The sequence below is a fragment of the Oryx dammah genome, unplaced genomic scaffold (genome assembly GCF_014754425.2).
Source record: "Oryx dammah isolate SB20612 unplaced genomic scaffold, SCBI_Odam_1.1 HiC_scaffold_28, whole genome shotgun sequence".
In the NCBI taxonomy this organism is placed as follows: domain Eukaryota; kingdom Metazoa; phylum Chordata; class Mammalia; order Artiodactyla; family Bovidae; genus Oryx; species Oryx dammah.
Window position 1 is genome coordinate 103,174,194 of NW_024070212.1, and position 12,761 is coordinate 103,186,954.

The 12,761-nt window shown below is 54.4% G+C and overlaps 1 protein-coding gene across 1 annotated transcript in view; it reads right to left on the reverse strand.

Moving 5' to 3' along the window:
- Positions 1–12,761, reverse strand: part of KCNQ4 (potassium voltage-gated channel subfamily Q member 4) — a 58,977-nt gene that overhangs the window by 5,102 nt on the left and 41,114 nt on the right. The window contains exons 10-12 of the mRNA XM_040231549.1: positions 7,125–7,345; positions 4,822–4,921; positions 2,528–2,659 (exon numbers count right to left, since the gene is read on the reverse strand). Coding sequence (XP_040087483.1) covers positions 2,528–2,659; positions 4,822–4,921; positions 7,125–7,345 — 453 coding nt within the window. The remainder of the gene's footprint in view (positions 1–2,527; positions 2,660–4,821; positions 4,922–7,124; positions 7,346–12,761) is intronic.

Sequence of the window (12,761 nt, forward strand, 5' to 3'; positions counted from 1 at the left end):
GAGGGATTGGGGGCAGGAGGAGAAGGGGACGACAGAGGATGAGATGAGATGAGACAGAGGATGAGATGAGTCGGCATCACTGACTCGACGGACATGGGTTTGGGTGAACTCCAGGAGTTGGTGATGGACAGGGAGGCCTGGCGTGCTGCAATTCATGGGGTAGCAAAGAGTCAGACACGACTGAGCAACTGAACTGAACTGAACTGAACTGAATGGAGAGACCAAGTTTAATGGAAGTGCCCAGTCGCTGCTTTGACCAGGGGAGCAGAGCCACCACCCACAAACATGACAAGTAAAACAGCTGCCTGATGGAAGCACAGGTAGGAAATGGTGGACTGGGATGAGGGAGAGACACAAGTGGGGCTGTGAGTTGTAAGGGGGACAAGGCAGAAGTTGGTCCCATGTTACCTTTCTGCTCCCCTTTACAGAGACATGCTTGAAAGTGTTATCCCTACCCTCTATCTTCAATTTCTCTTTTCTGCCTTTCTAAAACCTCTCTAATCAGGCTTTCATTCCCACCATTTCACCAAAACCACAGTTGTCAAGACACCAAAAGACCTCCATGTTGCTAAATTCGATTCTCAGCCCTCACTATGCTTGACCTGTGAGCAGTACCGGGCACATCGGATTCCCCCTTCTTTCTGCAGGTTCTTCATCTGGATTCCCAAACATCACTTTCACCCAGTTCTCCTACGTCACTCACCTCTCCTTTGCTGGTTCCTCCTTTATCTCCACAACGTCTTAACATTTCAAGACCCAGAGCTCACTCCTAGGACTTCTTTTTTTTTCTTCTATTTACTCTCACTCACTAAATGATGTCTTCAGTTCCAGATTTTCCATTCCTCTATACACGGTTGACACCAAATCTATATCTCCAGCCCATACCTCTCCTCCAAACTCCACACTCCTCTGCCAGATCCACACTCCATTTAGCTGTCTGATGGGCGTCACAAACCCAGCACGTCCCAGCTTTCCTGATCGAAACTGGCTCCACTCATTGACTTTCCCCATGTCAATAAACAGCAACTTTTTCCTCTTGCTTAAGCCAAAAACTTTGGCTTTATCCTTGATTCTCTCTCTCTCTTTTTCCTCTTACACCCTATCTGAAAATACTGTCAGCTCTACTTTCAGAACATATCGACAATCTGACCATTTTGCCTCACCTTAATTGCTGCCACCTGGTCTGCACCACCATCATCTCTTGCCTGCACATCTGAATTAGCCCCCTCACTGGTCTCCCTGTTTCCATCCTAGTTCCCTATAGGCCATTCTCAACACAGCACCTAGGATGATCCTTTTAAAATATACCTCAGATTGCATCTGTCCTTTGTTCAAAGCCCTCCAGTGCTTGCATATTCCTCTGGATGAACGCCAACATCTTTGCAGTGGCCCCCAGAGCTTTATATAGTCTAAGTGCTATTAGCCTTCTAACCTCATCTCCTGCTTCCCTCATGCCAGGACAGGCACACTGGGCTGCTTGCTGTTCCTAAAACATCACCCCAGACACCTGCCCATCTCAAAACCTTTGCACTTGCTATTCCCTCTGGAAACTATTTTAAACAAACCACAATCACGGGACTATTTGCCTCACCTTCAATTTTTTTTCTCAAATGTCACCTTCTTGCCTATTTAAAAATCACAAATCTGAACACCCTAACCTTATTTTTCTTCTTAGCCTTTATCATCATCTGACATGTTCTGGTTTCACTTACTATCATCTGTTCTTCCACTGGAATGAGAGCTCCATGAAGCAGAGGCCATTTGTTTTCCACCGTATCCCCACTGTCTGGCAAGTAACAAATAAATGCCCAGTGACTATTTCTTGAGAGAAGAAATGAATGGGCAGTGAAAATGCAGTCCACAAGAGGAAAGGGGCGAGGTGTAGGTGATTGGGTTCTTGGTGTGGGAATCTTCCTACACGCTGGGCAGAGAGAAGAGGTGTTGGAGGAGGATTCCAGAGGCAAGAGGCGAGCAGCACTGAAGACAATTTGCCTATTCTATTAGGAGATGCTGGGGGGCGGTGGGGGGGCAGTCACTGATTATTTTGAGCCTATTATTTTAGGACGAGAAAGCAGTCATCTAAAGACGTCCTTGAAGCGAGCAGGTCGATAGGGTTCGCTTCAGGTTCAGTAAGGCTTCCCTGGTGGTTCGGATGGTGAAGAGTCGACCTGCAACGCAGGAGACCCGGGTTCAATCCTTAGGTGGGGAAGATCCCCTGGGGAAAGAAATGGCAACCCACTCCAGCGTTCTTGCCTGGGAAACGCCATGGACAGAGGAGCCTGATGGGCTACAGTCCATGGGGTCGCAGAGTCGGCCACGACTGAGCGACTAACACTACACTTTCCCTTTCAGGTGCAGTAACAGGGGCGGGTGGCAGGCTCCCGCTGCAACGCGCTGCAAGCGAGAAACGCCAGCTCCCGCCGCGGCCCCTAGGGGGCGCCCGCAGAGGGGCTCCAGCGGGCCTCCTGCGGGAACTGGCGCCGCGGCGGTCCTGTCCCGCTCCCCGTCCCCGGCCCGGTGCACCCACCGAGCCTGCAGACTCTTGATCCGGCCCAGCATGTCCAAGTGTCCTGCTGAATACTGTTCAATGACGTCCTTCACGTCGTATGGTCGCAGAGTCTCCTTGAATTTCCTTTTGGCTACCAGGAACTTCAGGATCCTGTGGGGATAGGGAGCCTCAGAGGACATGCATTCTTTTCCAGCCGCCTCGCTGTCCTTTGCTACCTTGTCTGGCAGGAGGCCACCTCCTGCCTGGGCCACCGCAGACAGCCACAGCTGAGTCTTGGGCCTCCCTCCCTCCTCACCACGCTCCCGCCCCAGCCTCCTGAGTTTGTTTGTTCTTCTTTGATATGCAGTCACTGGGAGGGCCGGGACTGGGCCTCATTTCTCTCTGCTGGGTGGGACACAAGCAAGGCACCTGTGAACACTGCTGCTGAGGACAGCTTAGGGGAAGACATTTTTGCATATGCCTGTTACCCTGGACACCCCAAAGGGCATCAGGTACAATCCCTGCTCTCAGCACTGGTCTGGGGTGGGAGACGAAGAGGACACAGACAATTACGGGGCGATGAGGGCCATGTCAAGGAGTAGAGAAAGAGAACTGGGGACCACGAGAAGGGAGAGCTTGGCTGGGGGGGTCAGGAGACATCTTGAGAAGAGATCCCTTCCAGTCCCCGGGCAAGAGGAGGGGCGTGAAGGGAGGCTTTGGGGACACAAACAGACATGGAGGTGTGTGAGTGAGAGTCTGTCCAAAGTAGCCAGAACAGGATGTGAAGGAAAGGGGTTAATCAATGAGAGGTAGGGTGAGGGGTTATTCGGAAGATCCCAGTATCCCTGGCAGAGATTGGGCACTGGGAAGCTGGGGTGGTAGGGAAGGGGCCGTGTGGTTTACTCTTGCTTTAGCAAAACCATCCTCTGTCCACCTGTGTGGGGAGAGGATGTCCTGGAGGGGCAGAGTCCCAGGCAGGAAGACCCACTCCAGGGGATGAGCCTGAGCTGGGAGGGCGGGAGTGGGCAGTGGGGTGGAGATACAGAACAGCTGTGAGCAGTGCGGGAGAGGGGCCGGAAAGGCTTCTGAGTCTGAGTTCAGGATGACTCCCATGGCTCGGGGCGCAGGGTGGATGATGGTGTCACTGCCTGACATGGGGTCATGGGAGGAGGAGCCGGACTGGGGCGTGCTGGGTGTGAGGGGCCAAGGAGAGCTGACTTGGGCCAGGGGGAAGCTCGGGTGCTGTGTTGCAGAAGCTGGTCCCTTGGAGGGGAGAGATAGGCTGCATAAAAGAGGGGTGGGGAGAGAGGCCTTAGACTCTCTGGGAGACGGGGTGTCCAGATGACTCTGATTTAAAAGAAACACAGAGGAAAGAGGCTTGCAGACAGGTGAATCAGCCAGGGAAGAGAGGGGGGCGGTGAGTCTGGAAGGCCTAGGGGTGAAACTGGAGCTACAGGATGGACACAGAGATTAGGCTGGAACTCCATTCCAAGGAGTTTGGGAGCCAGATCCATGGATACATGGCTAAAGAGCTCAGGGACTCTGGTCCCCACTAAACTGTTAAGGGAGACAGCCAGTGAAGCCAGGAGGACAGGGGGTTTCAAACTTTTTGACCAAGAACTACGATAAGAAATAGTTCATAGAAACTAGTATAAACACACACACATAACTGAAATAGAAGTTTCATAAACATTTATTCTTACTATGAAGGATGTACTCTGATACTTTCTTTTTTCTTTTTCGAATGCTGACTACTAAATTGATTTCACTAAGTTGACTTCAAACTGTTGTGACCTGTGGTTTGAACAGTATGGCTCTAGAGGAAATCCTGGGGGAAACAGACAGGCTGAGGTCAAGACTCCCAAAGGAAGACAGTAAGTTTGAGTCACAGAGGCAAGAGGGGGATGAGACTTAGACACAGAGATGGGGTGAAACTGCCTCTAAGACAGAGACCTAGGAAGAGCCAGGCAAATGCTGATACACAGCTGGAGAGAGAGAGAGAAAGAGGAGGCAGCCTGACATACAGGGAGAGAGCGGTAAGGGAGAGAGGCAGGGAGAAGACTGTAGTGTCAGTAGAGGGACTGTGGTGGGCAGCCATGCCCACTGCCCTACCTGACCAGCCCTCCCGACATGATGAGTCTGCACCAACCCAGCCGGGAGCCATATGCCACCTCCCCACCCCACCCACTCTCCAGGGACCCCGCCAGAAAGCACTGTCGAGGGTGCCAGGCAGGCAGCAGATGGTATGCCAGGAGCTAGGCCAGGCCTGGCCACAAGGGCAGACCCCAGATGGGGAGCAGCAGTGGGTGGCCCACCTCCTGCTTCAGTCTCACCTGACGGAGCGGATGACCGTCTTCACAGCAGGCATGACGTCGTCCACAGTGAGTTCGCACTGGTAGCTCTTCTCCTCTGCCACTTCTTCTGAGGGGCCCTCTGAAAAGTCAGGAGCAAGGGGCCCAGGTGGCGGTGGCAGAAGGGAGTGCTTGCAACCCCTACCACCCTGAGGGGTACAGAGAGGAAGACAGAGCCCCAGGAAGGGCCCAGAGCCTTCCTGGGGGCAGAAGCAGACCAGGTTCTCGCCTCCTGGCTGCCCTACCCAGGGGGAACACCCCAATTTGCTGCAGGCCCGTCTCCCCTGTGTACACATCTGCCTGGTGGCCAGTGAGTAGGAGCCACTTTAGGGCACATCTGGTCTGGCCTGGGGCGAGTTGCACACAGCCCTGGAGGAAGTCCCACCAGCTCCACCATGCAGGACAGTGACACGGGGTTTGAGGCGTCTGCGCATTCTCGCACATCAGCCTTATTCTTCAGCCAAGAGGGAATCAAGGGGTGGGTTCCCAGCCCCAGCTCTGCTATGGAGGAAGCCTCTAAAGCAAGTCGTTCTCCTCCCGGGATGAGAGAAATGGCTTCTCCAAGGCTGGTGCCCAGCACTGCACAGACAGGTGATGCTGTCCTGGCCCCACTGGGGCCAAAGGGTGGGGAGCTCAGGCAGTTTCTTGGCAGGAAAGAGGAGGCCCTGGGTACCAACCAGGCCCCGGGTACCAACCAGGCCCCAGGTACCAGCACCCCTCAAAGACTGGTTTGTGGAGTTCTGTAACTTTCCAAGAAAGGGCTAAGAGAGTGGTCAGCCAGCAGCATGGTGGGGGATTGATACAGCACAGACAGAGGCAGTATGGCTGGCTCCCCTCCCTCCAAAGTTCCTGTCCCTAACCTGCATCCTGGTCCACCCCCCTCTACAACCCCGCCCCCACCACCACCCAGGGGCCTGAAGCATGTCAGAGCTGGGAGAAGTCTTTCAGGGAATCTGGTCCAATCCTCTGTTTTTCAGAAGGGGACACTGAGGCACAGAAAAGGGCAGTAGCTTACCCAGGTCACAGTGGAAGTCAGGAACAGAGCTGGAACTCCAAAAAGCCACCTCTCTAAATGCAGCCCCCACCAGGCTCACAGCCTCATCCACAGGCTGGGCCAGTAAACTTGGGCAGGGTGGGGAGCATGGGCTATGGAGTTGGACAGACCTGCTTAGGGATATCAGTTTTGCCATTTCCCTGCTGAGAGAGCTCAGTCTGCCCATCTGTAAAATGGGGATAGACACAACCCTGCTATTGCTAAGAGAAGTAGACAAGATAATCCAGAGTGGGGCTGTGCACAGTCAGGGCTCTCTTCAGCACGGATGGCCTCCCGCTCCTTCCAGAGCATGTTTGTAAGTCTGCTAGCTTTTGATGAGCACTTACTATATTCCAGAACTCTTCTGTTCACCTACTGTGGATAATCTCATATAATCCTCACAATAATCCTATGAAGTAGATGTGATCACTGTCCCCATTTTATAGACATGGAAAATGAAGCCCAGGGAGATTAGGTTACCTGCCCAAGATAAATGATAAAGCCAGGATTCAAACCCAGGCAGCCTGGCTCCAAAGCCTGTGCTCTTTTTTCTTTTTTTTTTCTTTTGTTCTTGTCATGTATTTTTATTTTTTTTAATTAATTAATTTTACTTTACAATATTGTATTGGTTTTGCCATACATTGACTTGAATCTGCCATGAGTGTACATGTGTTCCCCAATCTTTTTTCTTTTTCTAAATATTGGCGTTTTCCTAGGTGGTGCTGGTGGTAAAGAACCACCTGCCAGAGAAGGAGACATAAGAGACTCTGGTTCGATCGCTGGGTCAGGAAGATCCCCTAGAGGAGGGCATGGCAGCTCACTCCAGTATTCTTGCCTGGAGAACCCTATGGACAGAGGAGCCTGGCTGGTTACAGTCCATAGGGTTACAAAGTCAGACATGACTGAAACAACTTCACATAGCCAGTTAACAATGTTGTGATAGTTTAGAACAACTCAGCCATATATATACTTGCATCCATTCTCTCCCAAACTCCCCTCCTATCTAGCAAAGCCTATGCTCTTAACCACTACCAAATGCCACCTCTATATTCTCCTCTGATTCTCAAACAGCCTGGAGCCCAGCAAAGCAAGTATTATGATGCCCATTTTATAGACCAGAAGACTGGTGCCCAAAGATGTTCAATCTGCTGCAAAGCTGGGACTAGAACCAAGTGTTCCCACCCCCAGCCCAGACTCCAGGCCCGCCCTGCCATCCTCAGCGGGTCCTGGCCCCACACCCGCAGGGGCTCACCCTCAGCCGAGGTGCGGGGTTTGAGTCTCAGGGAGGCCCGGAAGCGGGTGCGGTCGTTGAAGCTCCAGCTCTTCTGTACCTTGGTGGGACTGCTGGCCTCACCCACCTGCTCGCTACTCGGGGAAGTGGGCGTCGGCGGAGGTGCCAGGTGCTGCTTGGAGGGGCCCGTCCGCCGCTGGGAGCTGCCCATGCGGATGCGGTCTTTGATGCCCATCCGGCTGCTGGCAGGGCAGGTCGGATGGGGGAGAGAGTCAAGTTAGCTGCAGCTGGGGGTAGGTGTGAGTGGGGACACAGCTGACTTGGGACTTGGGGGCAGCTACTGGGGCTGACTCTCCTCCAAGCGGCGACTTCCTAGGATGGGACATGGGTGTGGTAAGGGGGGCCCTGACTCCTATGAGAAGCCAATCCAGGTTCAGTCTGAACAATTCCACTCCCCACCCCCACCTCCCACCCGTCATTGCCCGGACAGATAAAGGTGCACAGGAGACAGATGTCAGAGTGGAAAGAGTGACAGAAACCCAAGAAGGGAATCAGAGGCAGACAGAGGACCGGGAGCTGGGCCTGGCCCAGCCGGGGGCGGGGAGTGGAGGCAGAGACCCCTCTGGGGACAGACAAGCTGCTGAGGGATGGAGAAGCTCACCCGGCCATGCACACTGAGTTAGGCCCCCAGCTCCTCTCTGTACACGCGGGCCGGCTGTGTGGAGCTGAGGGTGTGTGCGTGTACGCGTGTAGTGTCTGTGCTTCTATGCACACAGGTGCCAGGGTGTGTACCTATTTTCCTCCTTTGCCCACCGCTGGAGCTATCTGACCTCACCTGGTCAGCTCAGGGCCTTAGGACCTGGTACAGTTGTATAGGCAGTGCACTGCAAAATTCCAAAGGTCTCCATCATTCAGATTTCTGTGTGAATGAAATCACAGCCTGGAGGTGTGCAATGTCCTGGCCTGCTGGGGGTCTTAGCCCTGTGGGTCCAGCTGCTGGGCCCACATGTATGCCCAGGCCATGCCGGTGGGCCCCACCCACAAACCAGTGAAGGTCTATAACCTGTTCTTCTCTGTCCACCCAGACTGACATCCTGCCCACATGACCTCCCACTGCCTCCTGAGTCTGCAGTTCAACAGCACCTACACGTCTGTGTACATGTGAAGACACGTGCATGTATCTGTGTATGCCCTTAGACTCCCCTTCCCACACCCAAACTCCTCACCTATCCTCCAAATCTTGGAAGCAGACAGGTGAAGGGAGGCCTCGGGTGCCCCTGGACAGGCCCAGCGTACCCAGTGCCTGCTAGAGTAACTCTATCCAAAAGGTTCAAGGACCGTGTTATCGCTGTCTGAATGGGACCTGTCCAAACGTCCCCATCCGAGGCCTCCTGGAGATGTCACAGCCACCACCCTGCATGTTTGCCACTTGAAAGGCCCCCTTCAGACAGCTTTGGGGCCCTTGCACCTCGAATGTCCAGGGCCCCAGCTCAGGAGAACACCAGCCAGTCTTGGGGAATTCTGATGCGGGCCAGGGGCAGGGGCCAGGGGGGACACTGTGTCACCAGGTCTCAGAGACTTTCAGATCAAGGGTTGAGCAGGAGACAGATTCTAGTTTCAGAGCTGAGTGGGGACCGGGGTCCTCCATGCCCGGGCACAGGGGATGAAGTATATAGAGCAAGGTGCTGAGGGGAGGGAGGCCCCAGAAGGTGCTATTGGGAAGGCAGCTGGGATGTATGTAGGGCCATCCTTAGGAGGAGGGACCTCTGCCCGGAGGGGAGAGGTAATAGGACAAGGATGGGGGCCCTGAGGATATCAGAAGGGAAGGATGGGGTGGCTCCCCGCAACCCATCATGCTGTTGGCTGGCCCAGGATTTCCTCAGCACATACCAAAGATTCCAACCGAAGTTTGAGGTTGGCTCTCCCAAACTTTCCTCTGCAGAGCAGTTCCTTCAGGCTCTTCTCATGCTGGCAAGCACCCACCACCCCACCCAGTCCGTGCGACCACCCCATCTGTCCTCCGCTCCTTCAAGGGGCAGAGGAAGAGAGAGGGGCAGAGAAGGCCCTGACAGTCAGGCAAGGGCCCAGAAGTCTGGATCTCTGTGCCTGGCACATCACTCCAGTGCTGTTCTGGGGGAAGGGGCTGACCTCCCTGTCATGAGAAGTGTGCGAGCCATACTGAGCTTGCACTCAGTAGGACTCATGAAGGAAGGGGTGTGGGCACTTGCCCTAGAGGTCTTGAAAGGTCTCTCTCCAGCTCTGATTCTGAGATGGTTGCAGGAGCTTCTAGCCTGACTTGTGGGATTCTGTAACTTTCCAGCCAGCCAGAGACCCTGGGCTCCTTTGCAGTATAAGAAGGCGCTGTTTCCCCAGCGGCGGCCCTGGATTCCAGCTCCTTGGGCAGGGCCCAGAAAATGGCTCACATCAGTCTCTCTGGAGCCTAAAAGCTCAAAGAAAATGGAAAGGAACCTGGCACACAGTGGACATCAGAAGAGCACACAAGGTCCGGGCCGACTGCCTGAGCCTTTTCGGCTCTCAGCCACGTTGGGTGGCGGGTTCCATAGTTACCACCCCTATTTTACAGATATGGAAGGGGGTGCCTAAGCTTCCAAGGTCACAGAGCTCCTCTGCATGGAACAAGGACTGGAACCCAGTTTTCTGTGACTTCAGAGGCTGTGTTCTTTCTCTGGGAGGAGCCAACAGGAGAGGGTCTCTGGCAGTAATTCTCAGCTGGGGGTTATTTTGCTCACTAGGGGACATCTGGCTGGAGACATTTTTGGTTGTCTCCCTGGGGTGAGGAGGGAGGTGCTCCTAGCATCTAGGTACAGGCCAAGGATGCAGTTAATCATGCTGAACAATGCATGGGACAACCTCCAACAATAAGGAATTTTCTGGCCCCAAACATCAGTGCTGCCAGTGATTTCCACTCATTGGTGGCTGGGGGACAGGTGTGTGAATGTAACTGGGGCATCCCTGTAAGAGAGGGCAAGCTCAGGGCACATGCTGCCTTCTGACTGCTTGGCTGGACCCAACCCCTGTGCTCACTTCCACAGGGATTTCTTTAAGCACTCCATCTGCCCGCCAAACACCAGGCTCACAGAAGGTCGGAGGCAGCCGACCTGTTCTGATGCTGAATATAGTCCCTCTCTTCGAGACTGTGGAAACAGCCCTGGCCTTGCCCTTCCTGCCCATCACACCCACAGAGCCCAGGGAATCTTGCAAAGGGGGACAGCTGACCCAGAGTTTCCTCGGCTTTACCCTCCAGCGTGTTCCCTCCAGCGGTGGTTCCCAAGCGCATACCATAACAGTAAATCGCATGAGGCCAACATTTATCTAGCACTTCCTCTGAGCCAGGCACAGTTTGAGTGGAAACAGATCCTAGAATCACCCTCATTTTACATCTGAGGAAGTGGAGGCACAGAAGGCTTGCACCCAAGGCCCCCAGCCAGATTCAGAACGGAGCCACATTTCTAAGAAACTCTGCTTCTGGGTCAAGCAGCAAGGAGCTCTGGAGAGCCCACCCCTCTCCTCCTCACGCCCCAGCCCCCCACCCTCCCGCCCCAATCCACAAGGCTGCCGAGGCACTTTGGGATGCGCAGGACTCATAAGCCCCAGCGCCAGGCAGTGCCAACAGAATGAGGTTCTCACGAGGCTTTTGTGAGCCAGCTTTAGCCCCCGACCTCCACGACAGGCTGCAGCAGCCGAGCTCTCTCACCTCCTCCCCTTCGTGTTCGCCACCCTCTGCTTCCTCCTTGAATTGTGTTGCTCACACCTCATGGCAGTTACTCCTTGCAACTTTCTAGGCACCATGTTTTATTCATCACTGTGCTCCTAGTGCAGGGCCTGGCACAGGGCAGGTACCAAGGAATGTAGTGGTGAGGCGGCTAAAGAACTGGGCTCTGGAGTTGGTGAAGGAGGCACCAACCCCAGCCCCTTCAGGCATCTGCTAGGACCTCAGTGGGCAGTACGAAGCCAGGAAGCTAAAGGCCTGGAAAAATTCAGAGTGGGAAGGACCCTCCGAGAGCCTCTAGTTCAATCTGCCCATTCCACAGATGGGAAACTGAGGTCCAAAGAAGGAAGGCAATCTGGCCAAGATCACACGAGCCTGGGGTGGGGGAGCATCAGCAGCAGAGCCAGAACTCATCCCAAGGCTCCTGTAGGTGTCCCTCCTGACAGACTGGGGAACAAGCCCAGGTCTCCAGACCAGGCAGAAGCATCCCCAGAAAGGCGAGGGGCTCATCAGGGCCCCAAGGCAGACGGCAGGCGGCAGGCACATGCACCTTGTCCTTGGCCCATCCTGTCTCCCTCTCCAGCCCCAGAACTGGGTGGGGCCAGGAGAAGCGGGGACAGGAGGAGCAGGCGAGGGGGTACCTCGGTCTCCAGCTGGCGTGGATCCGAAAGAAACTCCGTTTATTACTAAACATCTGGCTGGAAAGTGGAGAACAAGACACAACAGAGGTTAGTGGGAAGGAGGCAGGTGGGCAGAGCATGGGCAGCTGCCAGGATGGGGCCAGCCTCCTGTGGCTGGTGGGAGAGAAGGACCCCCCACTCGAATCATCCTCTAGCCCACGTGCCTAGAAGGCAGAGTTTCTCCAGCTTTGCATAAGGATCTCATGGGGAGCGTGTTAAATATGCAGAATTCCATGCCTCTTTTCTAGAGATGCTCATTCTGTGGCTTGGGGAGAGGTCCAGGTATCTCTGCATGATGAACAAATGTCCCATGGGATGCCGACATAGAGAAAGTTGGGGACCATGCTCTGAAAACCACTGTCTTAGCGTCTCATTGCAAAACCCACAGAGAGAGGTGCTGGCTCTGGCACAGCCACCCCTCAGGAAGTCCTTGTCATCCTGGGAACATGCTCAACCTGGGTCCATCCACAAGCACCACTAAGGCTGTGGCCAACCAGGTGTGTGTGTGTGTGTGTGTGTGTGTGTGTGTGTGTTGGGGTGGTCCTGTCTTGGGCACCCAGCCCACAGGGCCCAGACAGCCAAAATTAAGGATCTTGCCATTTGGTCTGCTGCCTGATCTCCTAGGGGGCTTCCCAGGTGGTGCTAGTGGTAAAGAATCCATCTGCCAGTAGAGGAGACATAAGAGATGTGGGTTCGATCCCTAGGTCAGGAAGATTCTCCTGGAGGCAGGCATGGCAGCCCACTCTAATATTCTTCCTTGGAGAATCCCATGGACAGAGGAGCCTAGCGGGCTATAGTCCATGGGGTCGCAAAGAGTCGGGCACGACTGAGGTGACTTAGCACACACACACTAATTTCCTAGAAGTGACAGTTCGGCCCCCTGGGGTCTGGGGAATAAGGAATACTCCACCACCATCACCATGAGCCCCAACCACATAGACACTGCAGGGCAGACCCACACAGGCTGGGAGTCAGTGATGGCCGAGTCCTCAGTGGTCATCTGCTCCTAGGCCTTGGGGAGCCCAGAGACCCAGAGCAGCTGTGGGAGATGGTACAGATGCTGGGGTCCAGGATAATCTCCATTTCTGGCACCTTCCTACTCAGGCAAAGTGACACCAGAGTGAACTGAAGCTGCAAAGAGCCCTGGCTCAGGCTGTGGGCAGGGTTGCTCAAATGCCAAAACTTCTGAGCTTCTGCCTGTCTGCTGTGGTTGGGTCGGGGCAGGGATAACACTGGGATATTCAGATA